This window comes from Haliotis rufescens, unplaced genomic scaffold (genome assembly GCF_023055435.1).
Source record: "Haliotis rufescens isolate VD_foot unplaced genomic scaffold, xgHalRufe1.0.p SCAF_7, whole genome shotgun sequence".
Classification (NCBI taxonomy): domain Eukaryota; kingdom Metazoa; phylum Mollusca; class Gastropoda; order Lepetellida; family Haliotidae; genus Haliotis; species Haliotis rufescens.
The window spans coordinates 6,918,530-6,942,958 of NW_025964361.1; the positions used below are offsets into that span (position 1 = coordinate 6,918,530).

The window sequence follows — 24,429 nt, forward strand, 5'->3', positions numbered from 1 at the left end:
ATGGATGGGCGACTGTCAGGGCAGATAACTCTCTGCTGTACCTTGGTTCATTTGTGTTGAGGATCACCCACTCACTGAAGAGGAGTAGTCTAAGGTCTCTCTCTCTCTCTCTCTCACTCTCTCTTTCTCCTTTGCACATTGTACAAACAGCGTGGATCGTTGCTCTTGCTATCAACCACTTGTTATTGACAAGGACCAGGGTGCCGTTGTCCAAAGCGATCTCAGCGCTAAGATGATCATAACTGCTTTATTTTCTTAGCATAGATACACGAGTCATAACACTAAGGTTGTTTTGTACAACAGCACCCAGGCTCTTAATATTGACACATCACCTTGAATAGTTTCAATATTGTTGATCATGGCATAAACAACATCCATTCGCATGGTGTTAGCTACTTGACCTCATTCAAATTCAAGTACAACATTAGGGTTGGTGTTGATCATTAAGTTTATTTGGTCCTTTTGAATCTTAATTCCTTTTTATACACAGGCAAGAGATCATCTTCATAATTAAGCACATCAATATATATCACATGTAAGTAGAGAACACATAGATTTCCTTAACAACATACAAACAACTATCACAGTAAATAATAAATATCAGGGTATGCTCAGTTTCCTGGTATATCTGTAAAAATATAGAACTATTACATACATGTACATCGCTAAATTCATCCCATCCCTCTTTGTAAATATCACCATGTGGTATTGATTAGACTAGACAAGATGGTTTACGAAAAGAACAAAATTGTTCTAATAAAGGAGACTACCAAAAAATTATTCACAGATACTAGGATCCAGGAAGTATTTTCAGGATCATATTTGTTTTATCAGACAAAAGCATTTGTATACATTACATGTTCGGTAACTGACTTTTTTCACACAGGACAAAAGCATGATCAGTCATAATTATATACATGGTTTTGAAAACATGTAAGTAATGATCATGATAAATACAAGTGCACAAGCTAGATTTATTATTTATTTGGCCCCAAGTGCTTTGTGCCATCAATGTAATCATGCATGGTGTTTGAGTGAAAATGGAATTTGTTACCCAATTTGAACTAATCAGTATCAAGCATTCTTCAATGTAATAGTAAAATGGGTATAAACCTTTACATGATACTAACATGCAACCCACATAATCTGGAATGAATCCAAATCCTCTAAACTATTTACCCAGTGCTACCATATGTTTCAGCCTTAATCATAGTGTGCATGCTGCCCAGTGTTAATATGCTATCCTGACAGGATCTAAGTGTTGGGATTAAGAAATGCATGTTGGCGTGTTCTGATTCAAGCCAGTCTGCAGTCTGGTGGTGCTGAAACAGTGTTGCGTTGTTCAGGCTTGATGGTGTCAAGAACCTGCCCAATATCTCCATTCTTGGACTCTATGAGCTGCGTCAGCCAGCCACCTTCATTCTTGAAGCCCATAGCCAGCATCTGTTGGAAGGCCTCTCGGATACGGGGATCTGATGGGATGGGGGTCTCCTCCACATCCTGCCCAGCAGAACAGTTCGTGTCGGTTGAGGAGTTGGTGTTAAGGGGCACGGGTCTGGTTTCAGAAGGGTTTGGTTCAGCAGCGGTCTCAGACTGACCTTCAGATCCAGGGACGTGGGGGTAGGGATATCCTTGGAAGTGGTGGGGTGGGGGGTGTCCTGGAACATGGGGATGTGGGGGGTGTCCTGGGAAGTGGTGGTGTGGAGGGTGTCCTGGGAAGTCGTGATGGGGAGGGTGTCCGGGGAAGTCGTGGTGGGGAGGGTGTCCGGGGAAGTCGTGGTGTGGAGGGTGTCCGGGGAAGGGTGGTGGAGGGGGATGTCCTGGGAAGTTGGGATGAGGCTGATGATGCATGAAGGGTGGTGGCAGATGTCCTGGGTGGGTGTAGCCTGGCTGGCTGTGACCATGGAATGGGTGGAGACCAAATCCTGGAGGGTAGCCAGGCTGGGTTCCAGCTGATGCATGAGGGTAGCCAGGCCCAGGCTGGCCATCAACCACATCTGTCCTGGTGTGGGCAGTTGTCAGAAGTGTCCAGTCCTCACTGGTAGTGGGGCTGGTCGTTTCCTCCTCCTTTACCTGTGTCATTTCCTCTGGTTTTTGTACAGCTCCAGGGCCCTGGTGGCTTGAGGAGGAGGAGGTGGAGAAGGAGACAGAAGAAGAAGATACTCCATTTCTTGCTCCATCAGTTTCCTCAGGACCATCAACTGTTAGGTTCATGTCTTCTTCACCTTTCTTTGTAACCTTCAAATGAACTGCACCACCTAGAACAGACAGGATAATTTAAGTCTTAAAGAATGAGTGAGTGAGTATGTTAATAACACCCCTTTGACAGTATTTCAGTTATACCTCAGCTTCATTAGGAGGAAAGCCCTAAATGGCACAGGTCTCCAACGTCAGCAGCTATAATGAGCAGGGGTACTGACAAACTTTTGAAATATTCCCAGGACTCATCTGGATTGACCCCATGATCATAGGTTTCTGAAAACCCTAAACGGTACAGGTCTCAGACTTTTACATGGGGGGAAGAGTCGCGTCCCTTGGGCACGCCAGAAACCTATGATTGTTGGTTTGAATTCCGGTTCGCCCCGATTATGTTTCTAAGTTTGTCAGCACCATACCCGTGCTCGTGGGTTTCGATGAAGTGGTAAACATATGAGACCTGCATCACTTCTGGCTTTCCTCCCACATTAAGCTGACACGCCTCGATATAACTGGAATACTGTTAAAAGCAGCTAATCTGGAATTTGACCCCATGATCATGCATGTTTCTGACATGCCGAAGGAAATTGCTATTGAAGAGAGTGTGTGTATGGGAATTCATTTTATGATTTGTAATCTCAAAAAATGAAAGATATGTTATGATATGTTATTATGATACTCATATAGGAAATATTTTCATTTGCATCAACTATTTGAATGAAACTTACTGGAGGTTTCAAAAACTGCTGCCATTTCCTCATTCATGTTGGCCAGAAGTTCTTCCTCAGTTATCTCCCCCTCCTTTACTTCACCTTCAGCAGCCGAAGAAACACCATTATTTGGGTGTCGACTCTGCCAGCGTCTCATGAAACGCTGCATCCATCGTCGAATATGAGGTGGAACAAGTGCCTGTAGAATGAAGTTGTATTGATGAATATAACATCAAAAGAAATATTTTGTATGTGTCTTGTCATTTGCCTTGATCACATCAGTTCAAGTGGTAGTTTGCATATGTAAGTGGTCACCTTAGTATCATTTGTCCCCCCCTCCACCCCCACACACCCCCCCCCCCCCCCCCCCCCAAAACCCCCCCACCCCCCACACACCCCACACCCCCACACCCACCCCCGGGAGTTGAGTATAAAAACTAATCATTTGACTAACGTGATAATTGTATGCGATATGAGCATGCAATGTGTGAAATTATTATGATTATTATTACTATGATGATGATTATTATTATTATTACTGTTATTATATAGTATATGGTTTCTGTTATTATGATATACTAACCCCAGGTTTGAGTTGGTCCCTCGGAGCCACAATCTTCCACATGTCATGGTGGCTGTGAACGCCATCCGCCTCGCAGCGGGAGCACAGGTCGTAGCTGGTGCAGTCGCAACATTTGTAGCGCGCACCGGACACCGTCCCCAGACAGGCGTTGCAGATAACGTTGGGGTGGATCTGGCCGGGTGTGTGACGTCGATCACGGGGTACTGCAACCACAGCAAAAAAACAAATGATGACCAAACTAAATTTGGTAAAAGCTTGAAGCTGCATCAAAAAGATAGACCATTCCGATAGACAATATTACGGTAATTATCAGTTGTATCACAGACGTTTGAATTCCTAAAGTACAGGACCTATTTGCCTTTAATGAGACACTATACACCTCTTTGGTGAGTGAGTTAATGCGACTTTTAGGGAAATTTTAAGTTATATCACGGCAATGCGACAGAAGAAATCACTTCACGCATTCTACCCATGTGGGGAAGCGAACCCGGCCTCCTGAGTGACGAACAGATGATTTAACCATTAGGCTACTCCACAACTCCACATAACTATGTTTGCCGTAAAAGGTGACTATGCTTGTCGTAAAAGGCGACTAACGGGATCGGGTGGTCAGGCTCGCTGACTTGGTTGATGCATGTCATTGATCCCAATTGCGTGGGTCGATGCTCATGATATCAATCACTGGATTGTCTGGTCCAGACTCGATTATTTACAGACCGCCGTCATATAGCTGGAATATTGCTGAGTGCGGCGTTAAACAACAAACCAACCAACCAACCAACATAACTATGCTCTTTATAAGGTAATTCATACAAACATTTCGCCAGATGCTAACAATAAGGTCTCTATGTAGTTGATATGCTGATCTCAAACCAACCAAACCCCACCCCGCCCCATCATGAAAATCAACATCGTTCCCTAGGTAAGTTCTTAACTGACTATAAATGTCCAATTTACAGCCTGTTAACTCCCTTGCCTCGGGAAGATGGAAAATTAAGTGGTTACTCCCTTACCATTTATGTGGACGCGGAGGACACCATCTGTAATGGTGCTGACGGCTTCTTGCAGCTCTCCATCAGTTGAGAAGGTCACAAGGTCGCCATCTCTGTCTGTAAAACAAAAACATGAAAATATACAGCTTGTTCAGCTTGTCCCTTTGGGGGAAATGAGTTTGATATATTTCCTAACGCTATGTACCTTCGCTGGCTGTGATAGACGATAAACGAAGACCAATACACTTTGGTGCATATACAAGCCTATCTTCCGCCTGCATGTGTACAAATAACACATTTTTTTCCAAATTATTATGATTTACTTTTTAAGTCTATTTTCCGTATATTTCTACGTAATATTATTTTATTTTAATAACGTCATGTCTCTCAACTGAGGACACATTTAAACTGTCTAACTTCCTGATATATCTACATATCACACATATCGCATTCCTTGAGTGTAACCAGTAGATACCCCCGTGAACATCCGGGTTACAATTGGTCTTTACAAGACTTGTCGCACGTCACTAGATTGTCTGGTCCAGACCGCCGCCATGTAGCTGGAATATTGCTGAGTGCGGCGTTAAACAAGAAACAAACAAATCAGAAGATAAAAATTGTTAGTTTCTTCACATCCCTTGTTTGACCTATTTGTCCATTATAGCCACAAATATGTTTTATAATGACAAATAAAATACTATACAGTAAACTACGGTTATAACGAACACGCTTATAACGAACTAACGGATATAACGAACTAACTTTTTAGTCCCGACTATATGCTGTAGTTATGCTGTATATATGCTTATAACGAACTACGGTTATAACGAACTAAAATTAGTGGTCCCTTTGAGTTCGTTATAACCGTAGTTTACTGTATTATGTCTCTGCGGACTATTATTTCCCTTAATCGTACACATGCGACCTACAACGACAAAATATATTCAAAATATTTTCAAGAACTTCCGAATTTTAACTTGGATTATTTACTTAAACTTCCTAAACACAGCATGGGACATATTTTGTAATATCTATCCGGGAATACAATATAATTTTGAAACAAATTTCGGGGTGATATGATATAATGTGCAGTTTACAGAGACTACCATATCCTCTTTCTCTCCACCACATTGATTAACAGCCAAGTTTACATAAACATAAAACAGAAGCGTTCAATAAAGCACAAACGTGCCATCTAGTCACTTTCCAAATATAACTCCAGATCATGGTGACCTTGACAGCGCATTGATTGTGAAGGAACAGCTCGTCTCCAACAGGCAACAGACCTTGTGATAATGTCGATATTAACGACGCAATTACTAAACGTTCGGTCAGTATCGCAAACTGCTGCCTCTATACAAAATGCTGATATACTAATATACACATATTGTTTAACTGAAGTAATTTCCTGAAAATTCATGTATAATAATCACTTCGTTAAATCTACACCCTGATTGTTAAAACCATAACCTCGTATCATTTTTAAAGACAAAATATATTGTGTAGAATTTCAAGCGAATTTAGAATTACACATTGGCACTTGATAGTTGCAGTAAATGAGAGTGTATAAGAAATTAATACGATTATTATGTATGGTTATAACTTATCCGATTATAGATACATATACTTGTCTGACAATAGCCAATTAACCACAATATCTTTAAATAATACCAAACATGTTTACCTGCGGCTGGTGGTAATGATTTTATTGTAAAATATATATGTTTGCAATTTAAAAAACCCGACTCACCTGTCCATTGTAAAGAGAAGTCCTTATTGTGCAGGGAAGGGAATGCTTCCTTTACTCTTTGCCGTACTAAATTAAAGGAGGTTACATCCGGGGGGACTCCGAACCGTCTTATCTCCGGTTGGGACCCCGCTTCTTTCGCCAAGTACGCTTTGATCGTGAGAGCCATCACTTGATTGTTCGTGGCTTGGTTGTGTCTGTAGTTATGATTGACGTGTCAGTGGTCTGCTTTTAAATACTCCTCGATCAGATTTAGGTGACGTCAGTGCATAACGTATATTTATAGTAAAAGAGGCAGTCCCTCCAGTGATTGAGTCAGGCCACGTGATTGTGTGTTGTGACGTCCCTTCTCAACTTTGACCTCTGGTGTCAACCAGTAGATTAGCGCGTAGCAGGTCACGTGCAGCAAGGAAGCTTCGAGAGTAAACATGGTGATGTGTCTCATCGACGCACTCCTTGTGACATATAGGGAAGTGTTGTAAGTGTTTTCGTGAGTTGCAATGCGTGTCTTTTCCATAGGGCTTTTCGAAAACGTTTCGTCAGAAAAAAATCCTCATAATGTATAGTTTTCAGTTTCATATGGAAATATTCATAGAAATCTTTATGATAATATTGAGTGAGTGAGTATGGTTTTACGCCGCTTTTAGCAATATTCCAGCAATATCACGGCTGGGGACACCAGAAATGGGCTTCACACATTGTACCCATGCCGGGAATCGAACCCGGGTCTTCGGCGTGACGAGCGAACGCTTTAACCACAAGGCAACCCGACCGCCCCATATGATAATATTGAGAATAATAAATAACATCCAAAACGGACCTATAAGATCTTTTCAATCTTTGAAGGACATCAAAATGTAATATCAATGCTTTCGGAAAAATATTTTTGTCATTTATTTTCTTGATAAATGTAATAGTATATATTTTATGTATGCACGTATAAATCAGTGAGATGTATTAAACGAATCTATGACATTATTTCAATCTCTAAAGACCAGTATTTAAATATAGACTGAATGCGACAATAATTGCATTGATGTGTTTAAATGAGATAATGGGTCCACTGAATTTTAATATTATAGATTCCTGTTTTATTTATAAGTTTTATCATAAAAGCTGTGCTATATTTTGGCGACCGGTCATTTCCGGGTAACTCCAATACCACAAAGGAATCGTGACTGTTAAGAGGAAATTAAGAACAGAAAATAAATATTTGCCGCAAAATTGTTTTATCAAAATATTACAGCAAGGTTATTTATGTTAAATCACGAGTGTTTCAAGCAGAATTGTAGTCGAATGTTCCGGTGAATTGACACAGCGGCACATCGCTTCTGATAAACAGGTTGTATATTTTGATGTGTAGATGGTATCTGCGTATAACATTTGACGAAATGTCATATCGACATGTGTCACTACATAACAGCTATGTGTTATCAGTCTAAAAATAATATGATAGACTTTGTTTCAGGCTGTAATGTAATATGCATGCATAATACTAATTTACATAACTTTAGTTAACGTGTAATAAGATTTAACATAAAATGTATAAAGTATAAAGAAAATGATGGTGGACAACGTTTTTCAATTTTCCCATGCAGTAGGCAATGTTTTTATGTTTAGATATTTTCACGAAAGGGTGAGGATGGTTTTACGCCGCCTTTAGCAATATTCCAGCAATATCACGGCGGGGCACACCAGAAATGGGCATCGCACATTGTACCCATCTGCATGGGGAATCGAACGCTTTATCCACTAAGCTACCCCACCGCGCAGATATTTACACTTTTAGGCCAGCTATTTCTAACATTTCCACGTCGCATTCATTCTTTCTTTTCGTATATTTACGTTTTTCATACCATCAATATACACATTTTGTTTAAAACATCGAAACAAGAATATATATTGAGAGTATGTACAACTGAGGTACTAAAAGCAAGACTAAATTCGACGTAAAAATGCCACAAAACTGGCTTATTTCGAACGTCGAGGAGAGGAATTATACTGGAAATCGATGGCATGTCTTGATTTGTACCGAACACGATTTTTTTCATGACAATAAAAATCATCGGACGGAAGTATAACTATCAGCCTTTTTTGCACGCTTCCCGAAATACGAAGACTAGGGTGACAAAAACAAAACAGGGATGTATTTAATATCTGCTAGCACGAAACACAGGAAACGGGAAGACCGAACCATTGTTCAGACAGACAATGACAGGACGTTTGCCAGGAAATGTACTTTGGATCAGTTAAGAATAATTTCACACGAAACTTTATTTACGTAGATGTCCAATCTCATTAAAATTAGATCTTAGTTCTCGCTATTGCATGCTGGATCTGAGGACATCCCATTACGGGTCACGTCAAAGGGATTTATCATCCGACCAATCAAAGCGTCGCTTACCAGATCGTGAAAGTGACAGTCGGAATGTGTTTTCTAATCATGCAACCTCGAAAACGTTAACATGGGGTATTCCGAACGACAGTCACGGCCCCTACGACTGATTCCGTCAACATTATTGTCTATCTCTCGCCTCCGTTGGATAAACATTTGAACGGAGGCGGCGTTGCGCAGTACGTGGAAAGCACTGCCATACAATCTCAGCAATATATTAGACATTCTGGAATGTTCGTTTGATCAGTTTTCAAAATTTTAATCGAGAACTGTGTCAACATATTTTTCAAGCGTAGTCTGAAATGGAAGTCGCCAGGTTGAAACAAGTGCCATAAAGCTCGAGAAAGCTGCTTTCTAATTTGCTGATGTCGACTTCTTGTTAGTCATTTCAGTGGTCGGTCAAAGCTCGTGACAGATCGTTCTGACGTGACCCGTAATGGGATGTCCTTGAACATTATTTAGGGACTGGTAATTTATTATAGTGTGGCTGGGGGTCTTCATTTTCGGCACTTCCCGGCAGCGCTGTGCGTGCGCGTGTGTGTGTTCACGTGTGTGTGCACGCGCGTGCGTGTGTGTGTCTGTGTCAATGTGTGTGTGTGTGCACGCGCGTGCGTATGTGTGTCTGTGTCAATGTGTGTGTGAGTGTGTGAGAAAATTGTTTCAAACACTATTTTGAAATATAATTTTGAACATTAATAAGGGACTGGGAATGTATTATAGAATGGCTCGGGGTTTCATGTACCAGTATTTTATTCGGTGTGTGAAAAGATGTTACAAAACATGGATCGAGGGTGGTTTCGGGGCGTGTGTCAGCATATGATACTGTCCAAAGGGGTCATATAGGGGTCTTGTGGAAATACACAACCCTCTCCTTCTATGAGGATGTGTATAACGTGTATTGGTCTGAATTTGTCTGAAGATGTCTTTCAGAACGTATCAGTGTAACCGGCTTTTCTTGGCTTTATCCATTATTTTAAACAGATGACACCAAGACGGCTACGGGGTGTGATGCTTATGTTTATTGATAATCACGATAGACACCCCTATGTGTGGCACAAAGGTGTGAAACGTGACACCCTTCAAATGTCACCGTTCATGATATGTCCTTTAGTGGTGATCTACAAATACTCCCAGTGCAGTGCGTAGTGAAGGTGGCAATATGGAGTTAGTCAGAGCAAGAAGGTAAAGTTTGAATTTGGCCAATCACAGGATCGCTTGGGATGTGATTGATCAGTAGAGAGCTGGACAAAGAATGTAGTAGAGCTTGGGTTGTGATTGATCACTGAGGCCTGGACTTAGAATGATGGGATAAAACAAACACACACCTCTGTTGAATAAAGTTCAACAGAAACAAAACTTGAAATAGATTTATTTACAAAAAGACTAAAATACAAATATATACACCTGCTACATCAGTATCAGTGTTGTTTATTCACAAAAAGTGTTAGGCCGTAGGCCTATTACACAGAACTATTTACAGAGAGAGGGAGAAAAAAGAATTACCACTATTTTACATATATATCCATATCCATACGCATTCATACACATACACATGCATATATACAAATAAATATTTAGACTGTATGCAATGAACGAAGTCGAAAAGCTTTGTAAACGTAGACTGCTAGATTTCGTATGATTTTAAAGTTAGTGGATGACATAAGAGCATTAAATTTATTTTAAGAAGGGGTTGTAAAATATTTAGGAGGAATATATTCAGCTCTTAAATCACTATAAGCATTGCATATAAGCACAAAATGATATTCGTCCTCAATAAAATTCTGGTTACAAATCAAACACAGTCTCTGTTCTCTAATTTCCTTAATATATCGACCGGTCTCAATTCGCATCCGATGGGAGGAGCATCTCAACGTATTAAAAATAAGAATTGAAACAAATATAGCTTTTGTGCTCTTTACCCAAATTATGCTGGACTATCTTGTTATTTATATACACATACGATATGTATACGGTTTTTTTAAAGGGAAAGAACATTGTAAGTGTGAAATTGTTTTGTAGCCGAATACGCTTGAAACATGCATCACGTTTCCGTGTATGTAAAGTACCGGCCAAAGAAAGTATACACTTGAAAACTGGATTTGACGAAACATTACAAACGTTATCAAGGTATTGAGGCTGTAAATAGTCCCCGAAACACCGTATCAAATATATCACCATCCAATAAGCATCTCTTGTTTGTTTTATTTTAGCCACTATCAACCATGGGCGTATACTTGTCCGTCAGTTTAGTATCAGCAACCACACTGATGACAGCCACACGATCATGTTGTTTGTTTGTTTGTTGTTTAACGCCGCACTCAGCAATATTCCAGCTATATGACGGCGGTCTGTAGATAATCGAGTCTGGACCAGACAATCCAGTGATTGATATAATGAGCATCGATCCATACAGTAATTGTTCGCAGTTGACAATATTGTGTATATTGTCCTTGGTGACATGGAAACAACAAAGAAACAATATAGTGTGTTTTGTAAATATTTCATTTCACTGGTTTATTTTGATTGTCTATACTTTTCGCTATTCTTATCTGTTTGGAAACTGATTAGTCGCCTCTTACGATAAGCATTATATGTTAAGGATTGGTTCACCCCAGTTGTGACCAAACTACCAAACACCCACGGGGTCAGGCTCGCTGACCTCCTTGGTGCATGTCATCGTATCCCAATTGTGTAGATCGATGCTCATGATATCAATCACTGGAGTCTCTGGTCCAGACACACGATTATTTACAGACTGCCGTCATATAACTGGAACATTGCTGAGTGCGGCATTGAACAACAAACAAACAGACAGATCTTACAAATGCCAGCATTAGTACAGCTGTTCGGGAAGTTCATTTTGATAAAGCAGACTTATGTAACACTGTTTTTAGTAGTCCAATCCGGAAGTCAGGATGTGAGTCAACTCTTTTGACTACTTTGAACATGGTTTGTCGAGTTGGTGGGAACTGACCACAAATAATCACCAGAAGCAAAACACTTCCTGGTGTATGTTTCACTTACAATTTGTCTGTTCAGAACACAATAGATGATATTTATAATAACATAGTGTCAGTTTGAGAGTATTTCAGTTATATGGCATGGGTATTTAGCAATGTATATTTGATTATAGTTGGACTTTCCAGCGTCAACAGTCAGAAAGCAAAACAACGAGTAAATGGGGATAAAGACTTTCCCTGTATTGTCAGGGACACTTCCGTCAGCTCAATCTATCAAGGAGTTCAGAGAGGATGTCTAAATGTTTTATAGAAGGCGATGGGTAGATCACTCAAAACCGCGTACAGTCTTTGAAGGGGGACCATGTTGTAATGATTGCCCTGTGTGGAGCTTAGACATTGTCTGTGTGTAATGATTGCCCTGTGTGGAGCTTAGACATTGTCTGTGTGTAATGATTGCCCTGTGTGCAGCTGAGACATTGTCTGTGTGTAATGATTGCCCTGTATGCAGCTGAGACATTGTCTGTGTGTAATGATTGCCCTGTGTGCAGCTGAGACATGTCTGTGTGTAATGATTGCCCTGTGTGGAGCTGAGACATTGTCTGTGTGTAATGATTGCCCTGTGTTCAGCTGAGACATTGTCTGTGTGTAATGATTGCCCTGTATGCAGGTGAGACATGTCTGTGTGTAATGATTAGCCTGTGTGCAGCTGAGACATTGTCTGTGTGTAATGATTGCCCTGTGTGCAGCTGAGACATTGTCTGTGTGTAATGATTAGCCTGTGTGCAGCTGAGACATTGTCTGTGTGTAATGATTGCCCTGTGTGCAGCTGAGACATTGTCTGTGTGTAATGATTAGCCTGTGTGCAGCTGAGACATTGTCTGTGTGTAATGATTGCCCTGTATGCAGGTGAGACATGTCTGTGTGTAATGATTAGCCTGTGTGCAGCTGAGACATTGTCTGTGTGTAATGATTGCCCCGTGTGCAGCTGAGACATGTCTGTGTGTAATGATTGCCCTGTGTTCAGCTGAGACATTGTCTGTGTGTAATGATTGCCCTGTATGCAGGTGAGACATGTCTGTGTGTAATGATTAGCCTGTGTGCAGCTGAGACATTGTCTGTGTGTAATGATTGCCCTGTGTGCAGCTGAGACATTGTCTGTGTGTAATGATTGCCCTGTATGCAGCTGAGACATGTCTGTGTGTAATGATTGCCCTGTATGCAGCTGAGACATTGTCTGTGTGTAATGATTGTCCTGTGTGGGGCTGAGACATTGTCTGTGTGTGATGGGGGTAATCACTGACTGCTAGACTGACATACATCCACCATTAAGAGTGCACTGACAAATATTTGGGTTTTGATGACTTGAACTAAACCTGCTTTGAGGCAACTTACCTGAGCCTTGTCCTACTTTAAAGTTTCCCAGACTCATTACCCAAAATATACATGTGGAGGGTGAGACAGATAGGTTTTAGCCTGCTTGTAGCAACAGTCCAGCAATGTCATGGCAGGGAACACCAGAAATAGGCTTCACATGTTGTACCCATGTTGGGAACTGAACCCAGCCCTGTAACAAGTCAGTGTTCCTCTACTGGGCTAACTCACCCCACACATGTGAAGGGAGGCTTCCTTAATACCGTAATATTATAGAACTATATTGTACACAGGCCTGTACGGTGAGTAAAAAAACTGTATATAACAACACAAAAGATATATGTGAAATAATGAAAATGTTTAATTGCATTTTGTCAAAGTAATAAACAACGTCCCATGGTTAGGAGAGTACAAAATGGTTTGTATATACAATATGTTACTCCAGCTTTCCATTTGTATAAAATAATAATAAAATTTAATCACTCATACATACAGAAGTCTTCTTTAAAATATTATATACAGAAAGTACTTAAGAATCATGACTACACTAAAATAATCAAGCAAAATGTAATCTATTCAGGAAGTGACACTTCTCTTACATCTATGTTTGAAAACAGAAATATGGGTATCCACAAGTGAGCAAATGCATTCCTATTAATTTGACATGAAAATTTTATAAGTTTATGACCAGTCCCTGTTTGAAATATACCCAATGGGGGGAGACATATTGTGTGCATAATGTCACTTCCTTATGTACAAACCTAATTACTCCCCCTTCACATTGTCATATATTTATTATAACAATCACATATAGTGTAAACAACATAAGAAAATAAAAGTAACAATTGACAGAGATCACAACACCTCATTATGTGAAGTCAGCTATATTCATCTCCACTGGAATATTTAAAGCAAATGAAAAAAAATCTTTTTGCTGTAATGTACAAAGATGGTCCCTTTAGTAATTGTGGGAATTATCCAAAACAAACCAACATTAATACTAATATTACAGTCCCCCCCCCCCCCTCCCAAATATATATTCTGCATCCAAATCTGTTAAATCAATAGACAGACGATTATCTAGGATTGGATAGAAACAGGCTGGGAAAACTTAATGCAACATTTAATGCAATACTTTTAAGTAAAGCATTATTGGTCCTGTTACTTGTGACATACAAGTCAACTCGACCAAACCATCACATTAGTTGTAACTATATTAAAATACATTCTCATCACTTCCTGTATCTATGGAAACCAGATTGAAGATACAGATTTTTTTAAAGGATGACAGAAATACTGAAAACACATTGCAGGAAATTAAACGCATTGTTTTGCAGATACATGTTTAACCATGCAAAGGAAGGTGTTACACATGTGTTAGTCTGCATCATTTACTGAGTACACTTCTGTCCAGATTAATGAGGTTTCAGTGTAGTAGTCCACTGTCGGCAAGAAGTCATATCAGTAGGCATTCACAGGAACATCCTTATGTACAGAAGAGAGAGGTTTTACACCAGTGTTAGCCTTTCAGAACTGGTTGGTTTTTGTCAGATGTTTAATGCTAAAATTTAATAATAAATTAGGTTCCCCTATTTTTTTTCTCATGTGTTAAAAAAAATAAATATGGGGACCTTATTTCTTATTAAATTTTAGCATTAAACACCAGACAAATACAACCAGCTCTGCAGGGCAAACACCAATTTTAGGAATATTGCAGCAACAGCCTGTCAAGGGACGACACCCAGATTGCTATCACAGGTTGTACACCTGTGGACTCAAACTTGGGTTTATGCATTCACTCTTTCCACAAGCCTACAAGACCTGTACAGCACTTACATAGGTAATGCAGTTCAAAGTACATGGTAATAAACACTGTGAGAAACTCAGGTACACTCAGCATAGTGAAGCAAGCATAAAGAAGAGTGACTGGTATTTTTTTAGTTTATTACAATCGTAATTAGTTCCCCCACATCATAAATTTGCATAAGTATTCCAACTCGCACTTGTATCACACTCTCAAAAGTTCATATCACACCGTTGTGACCCATGTTTCATCCTCTAGCCAATGAGATCACTCTCTGTTTGGTTTGATGGCATCCAGCACCTGGCTGATGTCTCCATTCTTGGCCTCGAGGAGACGGGAGAGCCAGCCTCCGTCATCAGAGAATCCCATCAACAACATCTGCTGGAGAGCATCGGCAATACGTGCATCTGGGAATACAACAGTAAATCCCATTATGGTGAAAAATAAGGATCACATGGCTGATATCAAATTTTCAATACCAACAACAATCAATATAAAAAATGCGAGTGATTTATTCATAACTGAGCTTTGGAAACCAAAATCCAAGTTGGTTGAAAAGGAGGTGGGCCAATATCCTAAACCAACATTGTTTGATAGTTCATGTATTTTGCAGGGCCCTGTTGCACAAAGCCATCTTAGTGCTAAGGTGAACGTAACTCCTATACTTTAACATAGGCTTACAATAGTCTTAGCGCTAAGATCACTTTTTGCAGAGGGGCCCAGATAAACCAGTCTACAATGAGTAACTGACATAAACCTGCCACAAATCGTCTCTTTCATTAACATACAATGTTCATACAAAAATCATCTGACCCCAGAATAACCAATTCCACTACACCACAGATTAAAGGTAAAACTGTTCTGATGAAAAAGCGTAACTCACCTGGATGACTTGCCTGGGGGGAAGGGTCTGCCGAGTCCCGGGGGGAGGCACTTGCAGAGTCGGAGAGCAGGGTCCAGCCATCACCTGATGTGTGTGGCTTCTCCTGGGAGTCTGTCTTGGTGGCCTCATCAGCTGATTCTTTGTCAGAGTCCTTCTTATAGGCTCCTTCCGTTGATTGGTTACCTGGTTGCCCGGGGCACTGACCGAACATCTGGGCGAGATTTCTGAAGAACTGTTGACCTGCTTGGGGATTCACACCCTGGCGACGCCCATTGTGCTCAACATCAACGTCTACATCAATCCCTGAAAGTTTAGAATTTAATCAATTTAAACAGATAACAAATTACCCAAACATTTCAGAAACATGTTAATCTAATTATGCAAACATATTATAACAGAATATTCCACTGATTGCTGAGTGACATAAGCAATATTTACGTTTTATCAATGTTAACCAAATGATACAAATGATGAACTTGAAACTAAGGTGTAATTTTCCAACCAAGAAATTAACTCCATACCGAAAGGAGTAAGGAAAGCAGCAACAGATTGTCCAATATTTTTCAGATAAGCCTCCTCTGGAGTAGTCTCCCCTTTCTTGTCAGTATCAGTCTTGTTTTGTTCATCACCACCAGAGGGAGCCTCTTCTTTGTTGGCGCCACATCCAGGATGTTGGTTTTGGAACTGGCTCATGAAGTGGTTCATCAACTGATGGCAGTGGAGTGGCACCATGAAGGGCTGTTCAGTGGAAATAACGAAGTGTGTGTCAAGGTTTCACTATCTATACAGAGCTCAGAACTAACAGGCTTCACAAGCTATACCAACATCAGCACTCAAACCAGGTCTCTGACATGACAACAAATGCTTGAACCATTAAGCTAACCTGTTTCACCTGAACATTTGTATTAATTACAAGAAATAATAGCATCCTCATCTTTGACATAGCCCCCTTCTCAAAGTTTTGTGAAGTAGTATTACACAGCTATTGATGCAAGTTCCAGTAACTGAACCTTGGAAACTAAAGTTAATTCCTGTTTCTTATAGAGATGATAAAAGCCAAAACTTAATAAGTACCAAATGAGTCACACGTACATCCACATGTCTTGGGTGATGGATGTGCAAAGTTCCATACAGAAATACTGATTAATTTTTGTCAGTTCACCTCCAGGACTGAACCTCACACAATCAATTGAGAGATTTTTATGACTTTCTTAAATCCAAACGTGAAAGAAACAAAATTGTGACTAGCTGACTTTTACACTGAGATCGAGAGGTATACACTTCTGTAGTATTTTACATTGCACTTTAACTTTGTGATTATGAATGAAGGAGTTACCTCCATTGGATCAGAAAATAAAGAGCATGGCTGAAGTATTGCCTCTCTCTGTTCAACCGAACATACATCGACGTGCATCCACGTACAAATATAAAGTTAGTCCTTTTTCACAGAGCCTTCTAAACAATGCATGAAGATTTTCATCATGCGACTGTTCATCTTTTCCATACACAAGAATATCGTCACTGATATTCACGACTCCTGGTAATCCATTGATTGCCTGTCGAAAGCATTTGAGTAAATGTCTTGATGAAGTACTCTAAACTTATTTCAGCAATACTGAAAATTTATGAACAAAATAATGCTCACCATTCTGGCACCAGAACCACACGTGGCAGACTTTGGAGAGACAATCTTCCACATGTCATGTTGTGGGTGAGTGTTCTGTGCCTCGCACTGGCTGCACAAGTCGTAGTCCGGGCACACCAGACACTTGTACCTCACACCATACACAGCTCCTTCACAGCCGTCACAGATCACGTGAGGGTGCAGCTCCCCACTGCCACACTTCGGGCTTTGGCTCTGAGGGGCATGCTCTACAAACACCAGTTCAATAGATTAATAATACAGTGAAGTATTATCATAACAAACAAACAGGAACTGTAAGAACAAAACAGCAAGGCAAAAGAAAGCATACATCCATTTTTGATGGTGGATAAAAATAAAACAAACAAGAAATGGTTATTTGATGGTGATGTATTTGATACGGGTATAATAGTTGTATACTAGCCACAAAAAGAAACTGTGCACGGAGAAAATATAGATATAAGGGCACACCGTCCACATATGAAATAAAGGTTTGAACACAGCAAGTATTGGAGACATTCAAACGCTCATGCACGTGCCATGCGATATGATGTCATTGATGGGGGCCTATGGACGTGCAATGTGTTACTGCACGTGCATCCTGTGCAGCTGTACACAGCATGTGCAACTCAAAATTCGCTGTCACTTTGGAAAGCATGATCTGTGGTCATTCAAAAATTCAAAACTTCTCAGGCGCAGACACAAGCATATCACAAGCAAATCATGCCAAGATTGACAGCTGCACAGCGTCATGAAGCCATTGGAATGATCCGAGCGGGAGTGAGGCAACAACAGGTGGCAACACATTTCCAATGCCATCGTAACACGGTATCGGCATTGGTGAAGCGTTATCAGAACACAAATGACGTTGCCGACCACCCACGTTCAGGACGTCCCCGAGTAACGACGCCAAGACAGGACAGATGGATTCGAGTTACACATCTCCGACACAGGTTCCAAACGGCAGTAACGACGTCCCAGACAGTTCCTGGACTGCGCCGTATCCATCCCAACACTGTCAGGAATCGTTTACGTCAGTACGGGATTCGACCACGACGCCCTGCCATACGTCCCATCCTGACACACCGTCATCGAGTCAACCGTCTAAGATGGTGTCGAAATCATGTTCGCCAACCTCGAATATGGTGGAGAAATGTTGTCTTTACAGATGAATCGAGGTTCAACATTTCCCACAGTGACAGGAGCCAACGTGTCTACCGGCGTTTGGGAGAACGTTCTGCACGCAACTGTATTGTGGAGAGGAATCGTTTTGGAGGTGGCTCTGTGATGATTTGGAGTGGGATAACAGCACGGCACCGAACCCCTTTGGTGGTTGTTCAGGGCAATCTCACCGGTGTTGGCTACACAGATCAGATTCTGAGGCCTGTGGTCATTCCTTTCCTGCAACGTCATGGCCCGTGATTGACATTTCAACAGGACAACGCTCGTCCTCACACGGCTAGGGTCGCAATGGATTTACTTCACCATAACAATGTCATGTTACTGCCATGGCCTGCAAATTCTCCTGATCTCTCCCCAATAGAGCATGTGTGGGATGAAATGGAGCGCCGTCTACGTCGTCTTCCACATTTTCCAGTTAACGTCCGTGACTTGGCACAGGATTTGAGGAGGATATGGCAGGCCATTCCCCAGGCCTTTCATGCCCATTTGGTGAACTCCATGCGTCGCCGATGCACTGCTGGGATTCACGCACAGGGTGGTCATACCCGTTAATGACTTTGTGACTCTGTTTGACCCCCTACTCCATTTTGATCTTCTGACGTCATCGTAACAGATGTTGTTCAGGTCCCGTTGACATTTTCTTATGGTCCGATCAATTCAGCTGCTACAGCGTCTGCATCATTTTGTTCTTGCTGTGTTGTATTTCAATCCAGAATATATTTTCTCCGTGCACAGTTTCTTTATGTGGCTAGTATATTTTGGACCTTAAAGAATGCAGTGTTTAGGGCCTGTTTTCAGGCTAGTAACATTTTGAATATGCCAAATCCAATTTTCAAGTGTATACCGGTACTTCATTTTGCTTGGTAGTTTAGTTTGCTTTATTGCCAGTTAATTAAATCATTTTGGTTGCAAAATTAGTATTTGAAAAAATGAGTTTGTTACATGTATAAGTGTGTTTTATCTGCAGTCTTTAGAGTATGTGGCAGTTTAATATTACATCATTGTCTTGTTTCCCCATAAAATTATATTAGTAAAGTGTGGTTGGTTTCAGTATTTGTCTACACTGTAATAATCATCATACCAATACCATGAATTATATATATATCTCATAAAGTAAAAATAATATGCCCTTTGTGAAAGCTATCAATAAACAATTTAGTATATACTTGTAGTTTTCATGGATCACAATGACACCATAAACAACAATGTTGTAAAAAGGTCCAAAAGATTTACAATGTATTCTCTTTCATTCTTGATAAGATGATACACACTGTGTCATATTTCAATGTTACACATACTTTTACAGTGTAAAAACAAGCATGATAATATCCACATTTATCTCATAGCTAAATCTAACACTGTCTTGAGTACATTCAAATTGGACACAAATATTGACAATGGTGTAACGTTCGAAGATACAATAAAATATTTTCAACAAAAGAAGACCTCAACTCCCCTTTGACTTTACACAAGACTGGAGGTTTGGGGTTTCTTTACATTTTGAATAGAGGCGATTTCCCCCTGTTACAATTTGTCATAAATGGATATTTTATGCATGGACAACACCAATTTTGTGACAGACTCACTTTTAATGTGAATTCGGAAGACAGAATCTGTAACAAATCCCAGAGCCTCTAGAAGTTCCTCATCAGACGAAAATGATACTAGGTCACCATCACTATCTGAAAGAACAAATAGATTAATTTCAAACTATTTCCTTGTCATTTATATAGATATTGTCAGCTCATTGTCAGCATAAGTAGCTGCTTATCCAGTTTGCCACAAGTCCAGCTAGGGTGTTTCCAATTTTGTAGCACTTACAAAACTTCAAATAAACATTAATACTAAGCATGCTAAGCCTAGAAGTGAAATTAACATACAAGGAAGAAATACATAGTACAAATAGTAACTGTACATGTTTAAAACAAGTTCAATATTTATATGCACCATTTACAAAGACGTATCTTATTAGGTGTTTTATGTTTTTTGGTCATATGTCATTTACTCAGCAAAAAAACAAAATCAGATCAGTTGCTATCAGCTGACATCCACTGCCCACATGTGTGCAATTTCTTTTGTAGAATAATGAAATGAAATATGTCATAGGTGACACAGAGGACTAAGGAAATGATTTACTCACACATCTTTTCTGTTATCATGTTTCTAGTTATCTACTTTCAAATTAGGACAAATGTCACGGTTCAACTAAACTAGCTACTTATCTGTTTATTTTTTCTCTACGTCCATTTCCTATTTTACAAGATTCAACTTAACATTCTTCTGATGTCTAACTAATTTCTCAGTACTCTCCTCAAAAAGCTTATCAAGATGTGCAAATATTCACAAACATTTTCTAAAACAAACTTCTACAGTGACACACTAGAAATTACACAGGGTAACCAATGGCCTAGAATCACCATTTCATGAAAATCCTAACCAAGTACGTATTCTGGGCCGAATTGGTCTACTGTACCCCAACCCCTACATGGACTGGCAGTTCAACTGAGCTGGCTGAGCTAGTGTGTCATCGTACCCCAGGCTGACGTTTCCCGACACTTGGGTTATTTAAATTTCTTACGGCTACTTACTAAATGCCCTTTTCTGATACAAATCCAAAATAATAAATATATTCACGAACTATCTTTTGAGAAAAAGAAGGAGGTCATAGTTATAATGTTACAAGTGCGTAGAAGCGTAATAGATCCATATGCTATTTACCTTTCCAGTAGAGGTAAAAGTTTCCTCTGACAAGTCCGGGAAAGACTTCCGATATTTTCTTGAACAGGTAGGTGAAGCTGGCAGAAGCATCAGACGGAACGCCGAAACGACGAATCTCTGGCTGGCTAGAACCCTCTCGCTCCAGGGAGGCCTTGATGACAACAGAGTCAGACATGACAGCGGGTTTACTTCGGAAATTGCAGCGGCGATGTGTTGACGGCAGGTTCGCTGTGGTTTTCAAGCAGACGATAAGGTGGCAGTTGAGTTTCCGTGTGTTCAGCGTCGTATGGCGTTGTCAGCAGGATAGATGCCCGCCTCACATCTACCCAGACTTTTATAAAGATTGAGGAGCACTGACAATGTCAAAATTTATCAAAGTTGCAAGTAACGCTGATTTAGATTTGTTCAAATGTTGGTTCACTACGCAGCTTCCGGCGGAACGTAAACAAAATCTTCCTTTGTAATCGCTATAAATAGCTACACATCACCGTAAATCCTACCTTCTGTTCGTTCAAGAACAGTCTAGATGGATTTCATCAGAGTGAAATTACCTGTAAATTGTTGCCTTTAGCGTATATTCATCTAGAAATAATAAAATTTACCTGGAAAATATATTTTGATTATGGACTGGTCATTTATTATATAGGGGATGGGGTGGGTAGGGTTGGTTGGGTGGATGGGGGTGTTGTGATTAATTAAGAGGTAGTTGTTTTGAAAAATAATACACATCGAAAGGGTGGAGTCGTCAACATTTATCCAAACTATATGGGGGTGGAGCTTTATTCCATTAACATAATTTTTTAAAAAACTTTTAACATTATTTAACGACTTGTAGCAGGGTGGGCATGGCAAGAAATGTTACATAAATTAATTAATTATTTATTTTATTTTATCCATTATTTTTTATGGTGTGTGTGTGTGTTGGGGGGGGGGGGGGGGGGGGGGGGGTGTTAGAGGGAAGGGGGAGTCATGGTCCCAAGTGTATGATACGATTCTAAGACAGATAAGACCTAATAAACAATTTAATTGTCAATCGCTCAATTGAAAATCATTACCAAACACCTTGTCCAGTGCATGCTCAAAGGGAGGTAATCGGCGTTTTGTGATACGGTCCGTATATATTTTTACCATGAAACTATCATCTAATTAGTTAGTACTGAGAGAAGGAATAATAATAGCTCTAATATTCCAGCATTTGTTTTGACAGATGAAAACAGTCAATTTAAAAACAACTCACTATAATCTGCTTTAACCACAATGGCGGAATCTCCTTCGCAAGTCCAATATCATTACTTTTTAACAAGTCGCATGGGGTTACGTGGACCTATTTGTTTGGCTTACTGAATAACATAATATAGGCTTCAAATGTTTTTGTTTGTTTGTTGTTTTACGCCGCACTCAACAATATTCCAGCTATATGACGGCGGTCTGTAAATAATCGAGTCTTGACCAGACAATCCAGTGATTGACATAATGAGCATCAATCTACGCATTTGGGATACGATGACATGCATCAACCAAGTTAGCGAGCCTTGCCAGTTGCCATCCGTTCCCGTTAGTCGCCTCTTACGACAAGCATGGGTTGCTAAAGACCCATTCTACCCCGGATCTTCACAGATCGGCTTCCCATGTGATACTCTGGAAGCCTATGTTATATATTCATACTCAATTTATTAATCTTTTAATGCTTGCCATTAAATCAACAATGATATCAACAATACATGCACACAAGTCGATCTGTGCATATCTACATGCAATTCATGTGCACGGTATCTATCTAGACTAACATATAGTCTCTGAAATGAACATATCGTACAGAAAAAACCAGTTGTTCAGTTATCTTAATACAAATCTAATAAAAAGGGAGCCCAGTGATTCCCTTCATTTGTCCTGATACTGCATTAATCTAGACTTGCCAAACATTATAGACTTGCATGGGCTGTAGTTGATATAAATGTATCAGGGTCTGTAAGACAGACTAGGTATCTATCTTAAACAAGTCATATTCATGGATGTGTATACAAAGTTTTCATGAAGAAATATTTAACTGTTTTTGAGTAATATCCCGGAAAAAAAGCGGACCTTCTTTTGATGTTTGATTGTTTGTCGTTTAACGCCGCACCCAGCAATATTCTAGCTATATGACGGCGGTCTGTAAATTATCGAATCTGGGCCAGCCAATCCAGTGATTGACATCATGAGCATCGATCCACGCAATTGGGGTCGATGACATGCATCAACCAAGTCAGCGAGCCTGACCACCCGATCCCGTCAGTCGCCTCTTACGACAAGCATAGTCACCTTTTACGGCAAGCATGGGTTGCTGAATTCTAACCCGGATCTTTACGGGTCACCTTCGTTTGAACATACGTGGTGAGAAATGTTGCCTTGGAAATATGAAGAGTGTCACGTAGCAATTTTGAATGATTGACTAATAAATGCTCAAGAACCGAACCCACCTTCATTTGAACGTAAGCCTGATTTTATTGGGGACGCAAAATAGTATAAAATGTATACAAAAGCCCCAATAGTAAAATCCACTTCAGTGAGTGAGTTAGTGAGATTTTACGCCGCTTTTAGCAAATTACAGCAATATCACGGCGGGGTACACCAGAAATGGGTTTACATCAGTTCAGTGCTTGCCCCGTGTGTATCGTCTTCCCAAGGCAAGGAAGTTAGCCGACTATAAAAGTGGAAACTGGCCTGTTACAGTCAGTTAACTCCCTTTCCTCAGGAGGTGAGGTGAAATTGGGTGTAACGTCGCGTCCAAGATTATTGCACTCACATAGCGACGTGAATGCACGTGTGTGTGTGGCTGCTTGTACTACCATGCCGCAGTTCAACAAGAATACCCCACTCAGACACAGTATACTGACTCCGAGCCGACCAGTCCTTGTTTTAGCCCCTTAATGCCGAGCGCCAGACATGGTAACAACAAGTACAATCTTTAAACATCTTTTGGTATGACGCGGCCGGGGATCGAACCCCGGACCTTCCGCTCACCGGGTGGACGCTCTACCCCTAGACCACGGAGGCGGTCCTTTCCTCAGGCAGATGCATGCGTGTACACAATGCCATGAAGAAATATTGAACAGTTTATGAGTAATGTTTCAGACAAGAGCCCTATCGTCCTTTGGACCAAAATCCAACTTGTAGCGTTGGAAGCGTCAAACCACAAAAAATATATAAATAACTAAAAAATAAAAAAATAAAAAAATGAAAAAACAAAAAAGTTCTGAAAGGCAC

General features: G+C 40.3%; 1 protein-coding gene across 1 annotated transcript; it reads right to left on the minus strand.

Annotated features, from left to right (window-relative positions):
• Positions 1-430: 430 nt before the first annotated feature.
• On the minus strand, positions 431-21,602 carry LOC124144530. Its single transcript, XM_046513971.2, has 11 exons — positions 21,184-21,602; positions 20,052-20,147; positions 17,287-17,513; positions 16,163-16,379; positions 15,642-15,944; positions 15,030-15,165; positions 6,232-6,443; positions 4,503-4,598; positions 3,490-3,692; positions 2,925-3,105; positions 431-2,258 (listed from the first exon to the last, which is right to left on the minus strand). Exons 1-11 carry the CDS (start codon positions 21,356-21,358, stop codon positions 1,297-1,299), a joined length of 2,808 nt encoding a protein of 935 aa, XP_046369927.2. The 5' UTR covers positions 21,359-21,602; the 3' UTR covers positions 431-1,296.
• Positions 21,603-24,429: the final 2,827 nt, after the last annotated feature.

What these genes read in the sequence shown, in the direction of transcription:
- LOC124144530 (XM_046513971.2), bottom strand. Translation starts at nt 21,358, where the DNA reads ATGTCTGACTCTGTTGTCATCAAGGCCTCCCTGGAGCGAGAGGGTTCT. An exon ending in CTTTTACCTCTACTGGAAAG is followed by an intron (nt 20,148 to 21,183) that starts GTAAATAGCATA and finishes TTGTTCTTTCAG; the next exon opens with ATAGTGATGGTGACCTAGTA. An exon ending in GCCATCAAACCAAACAGAGA is followed by an intron (nt 6,444 to 15,029) that starts GTGATCTCATTG and finishes AGACCACTGACA; the next exon opens with CGTCAATCATAACTACAGAC.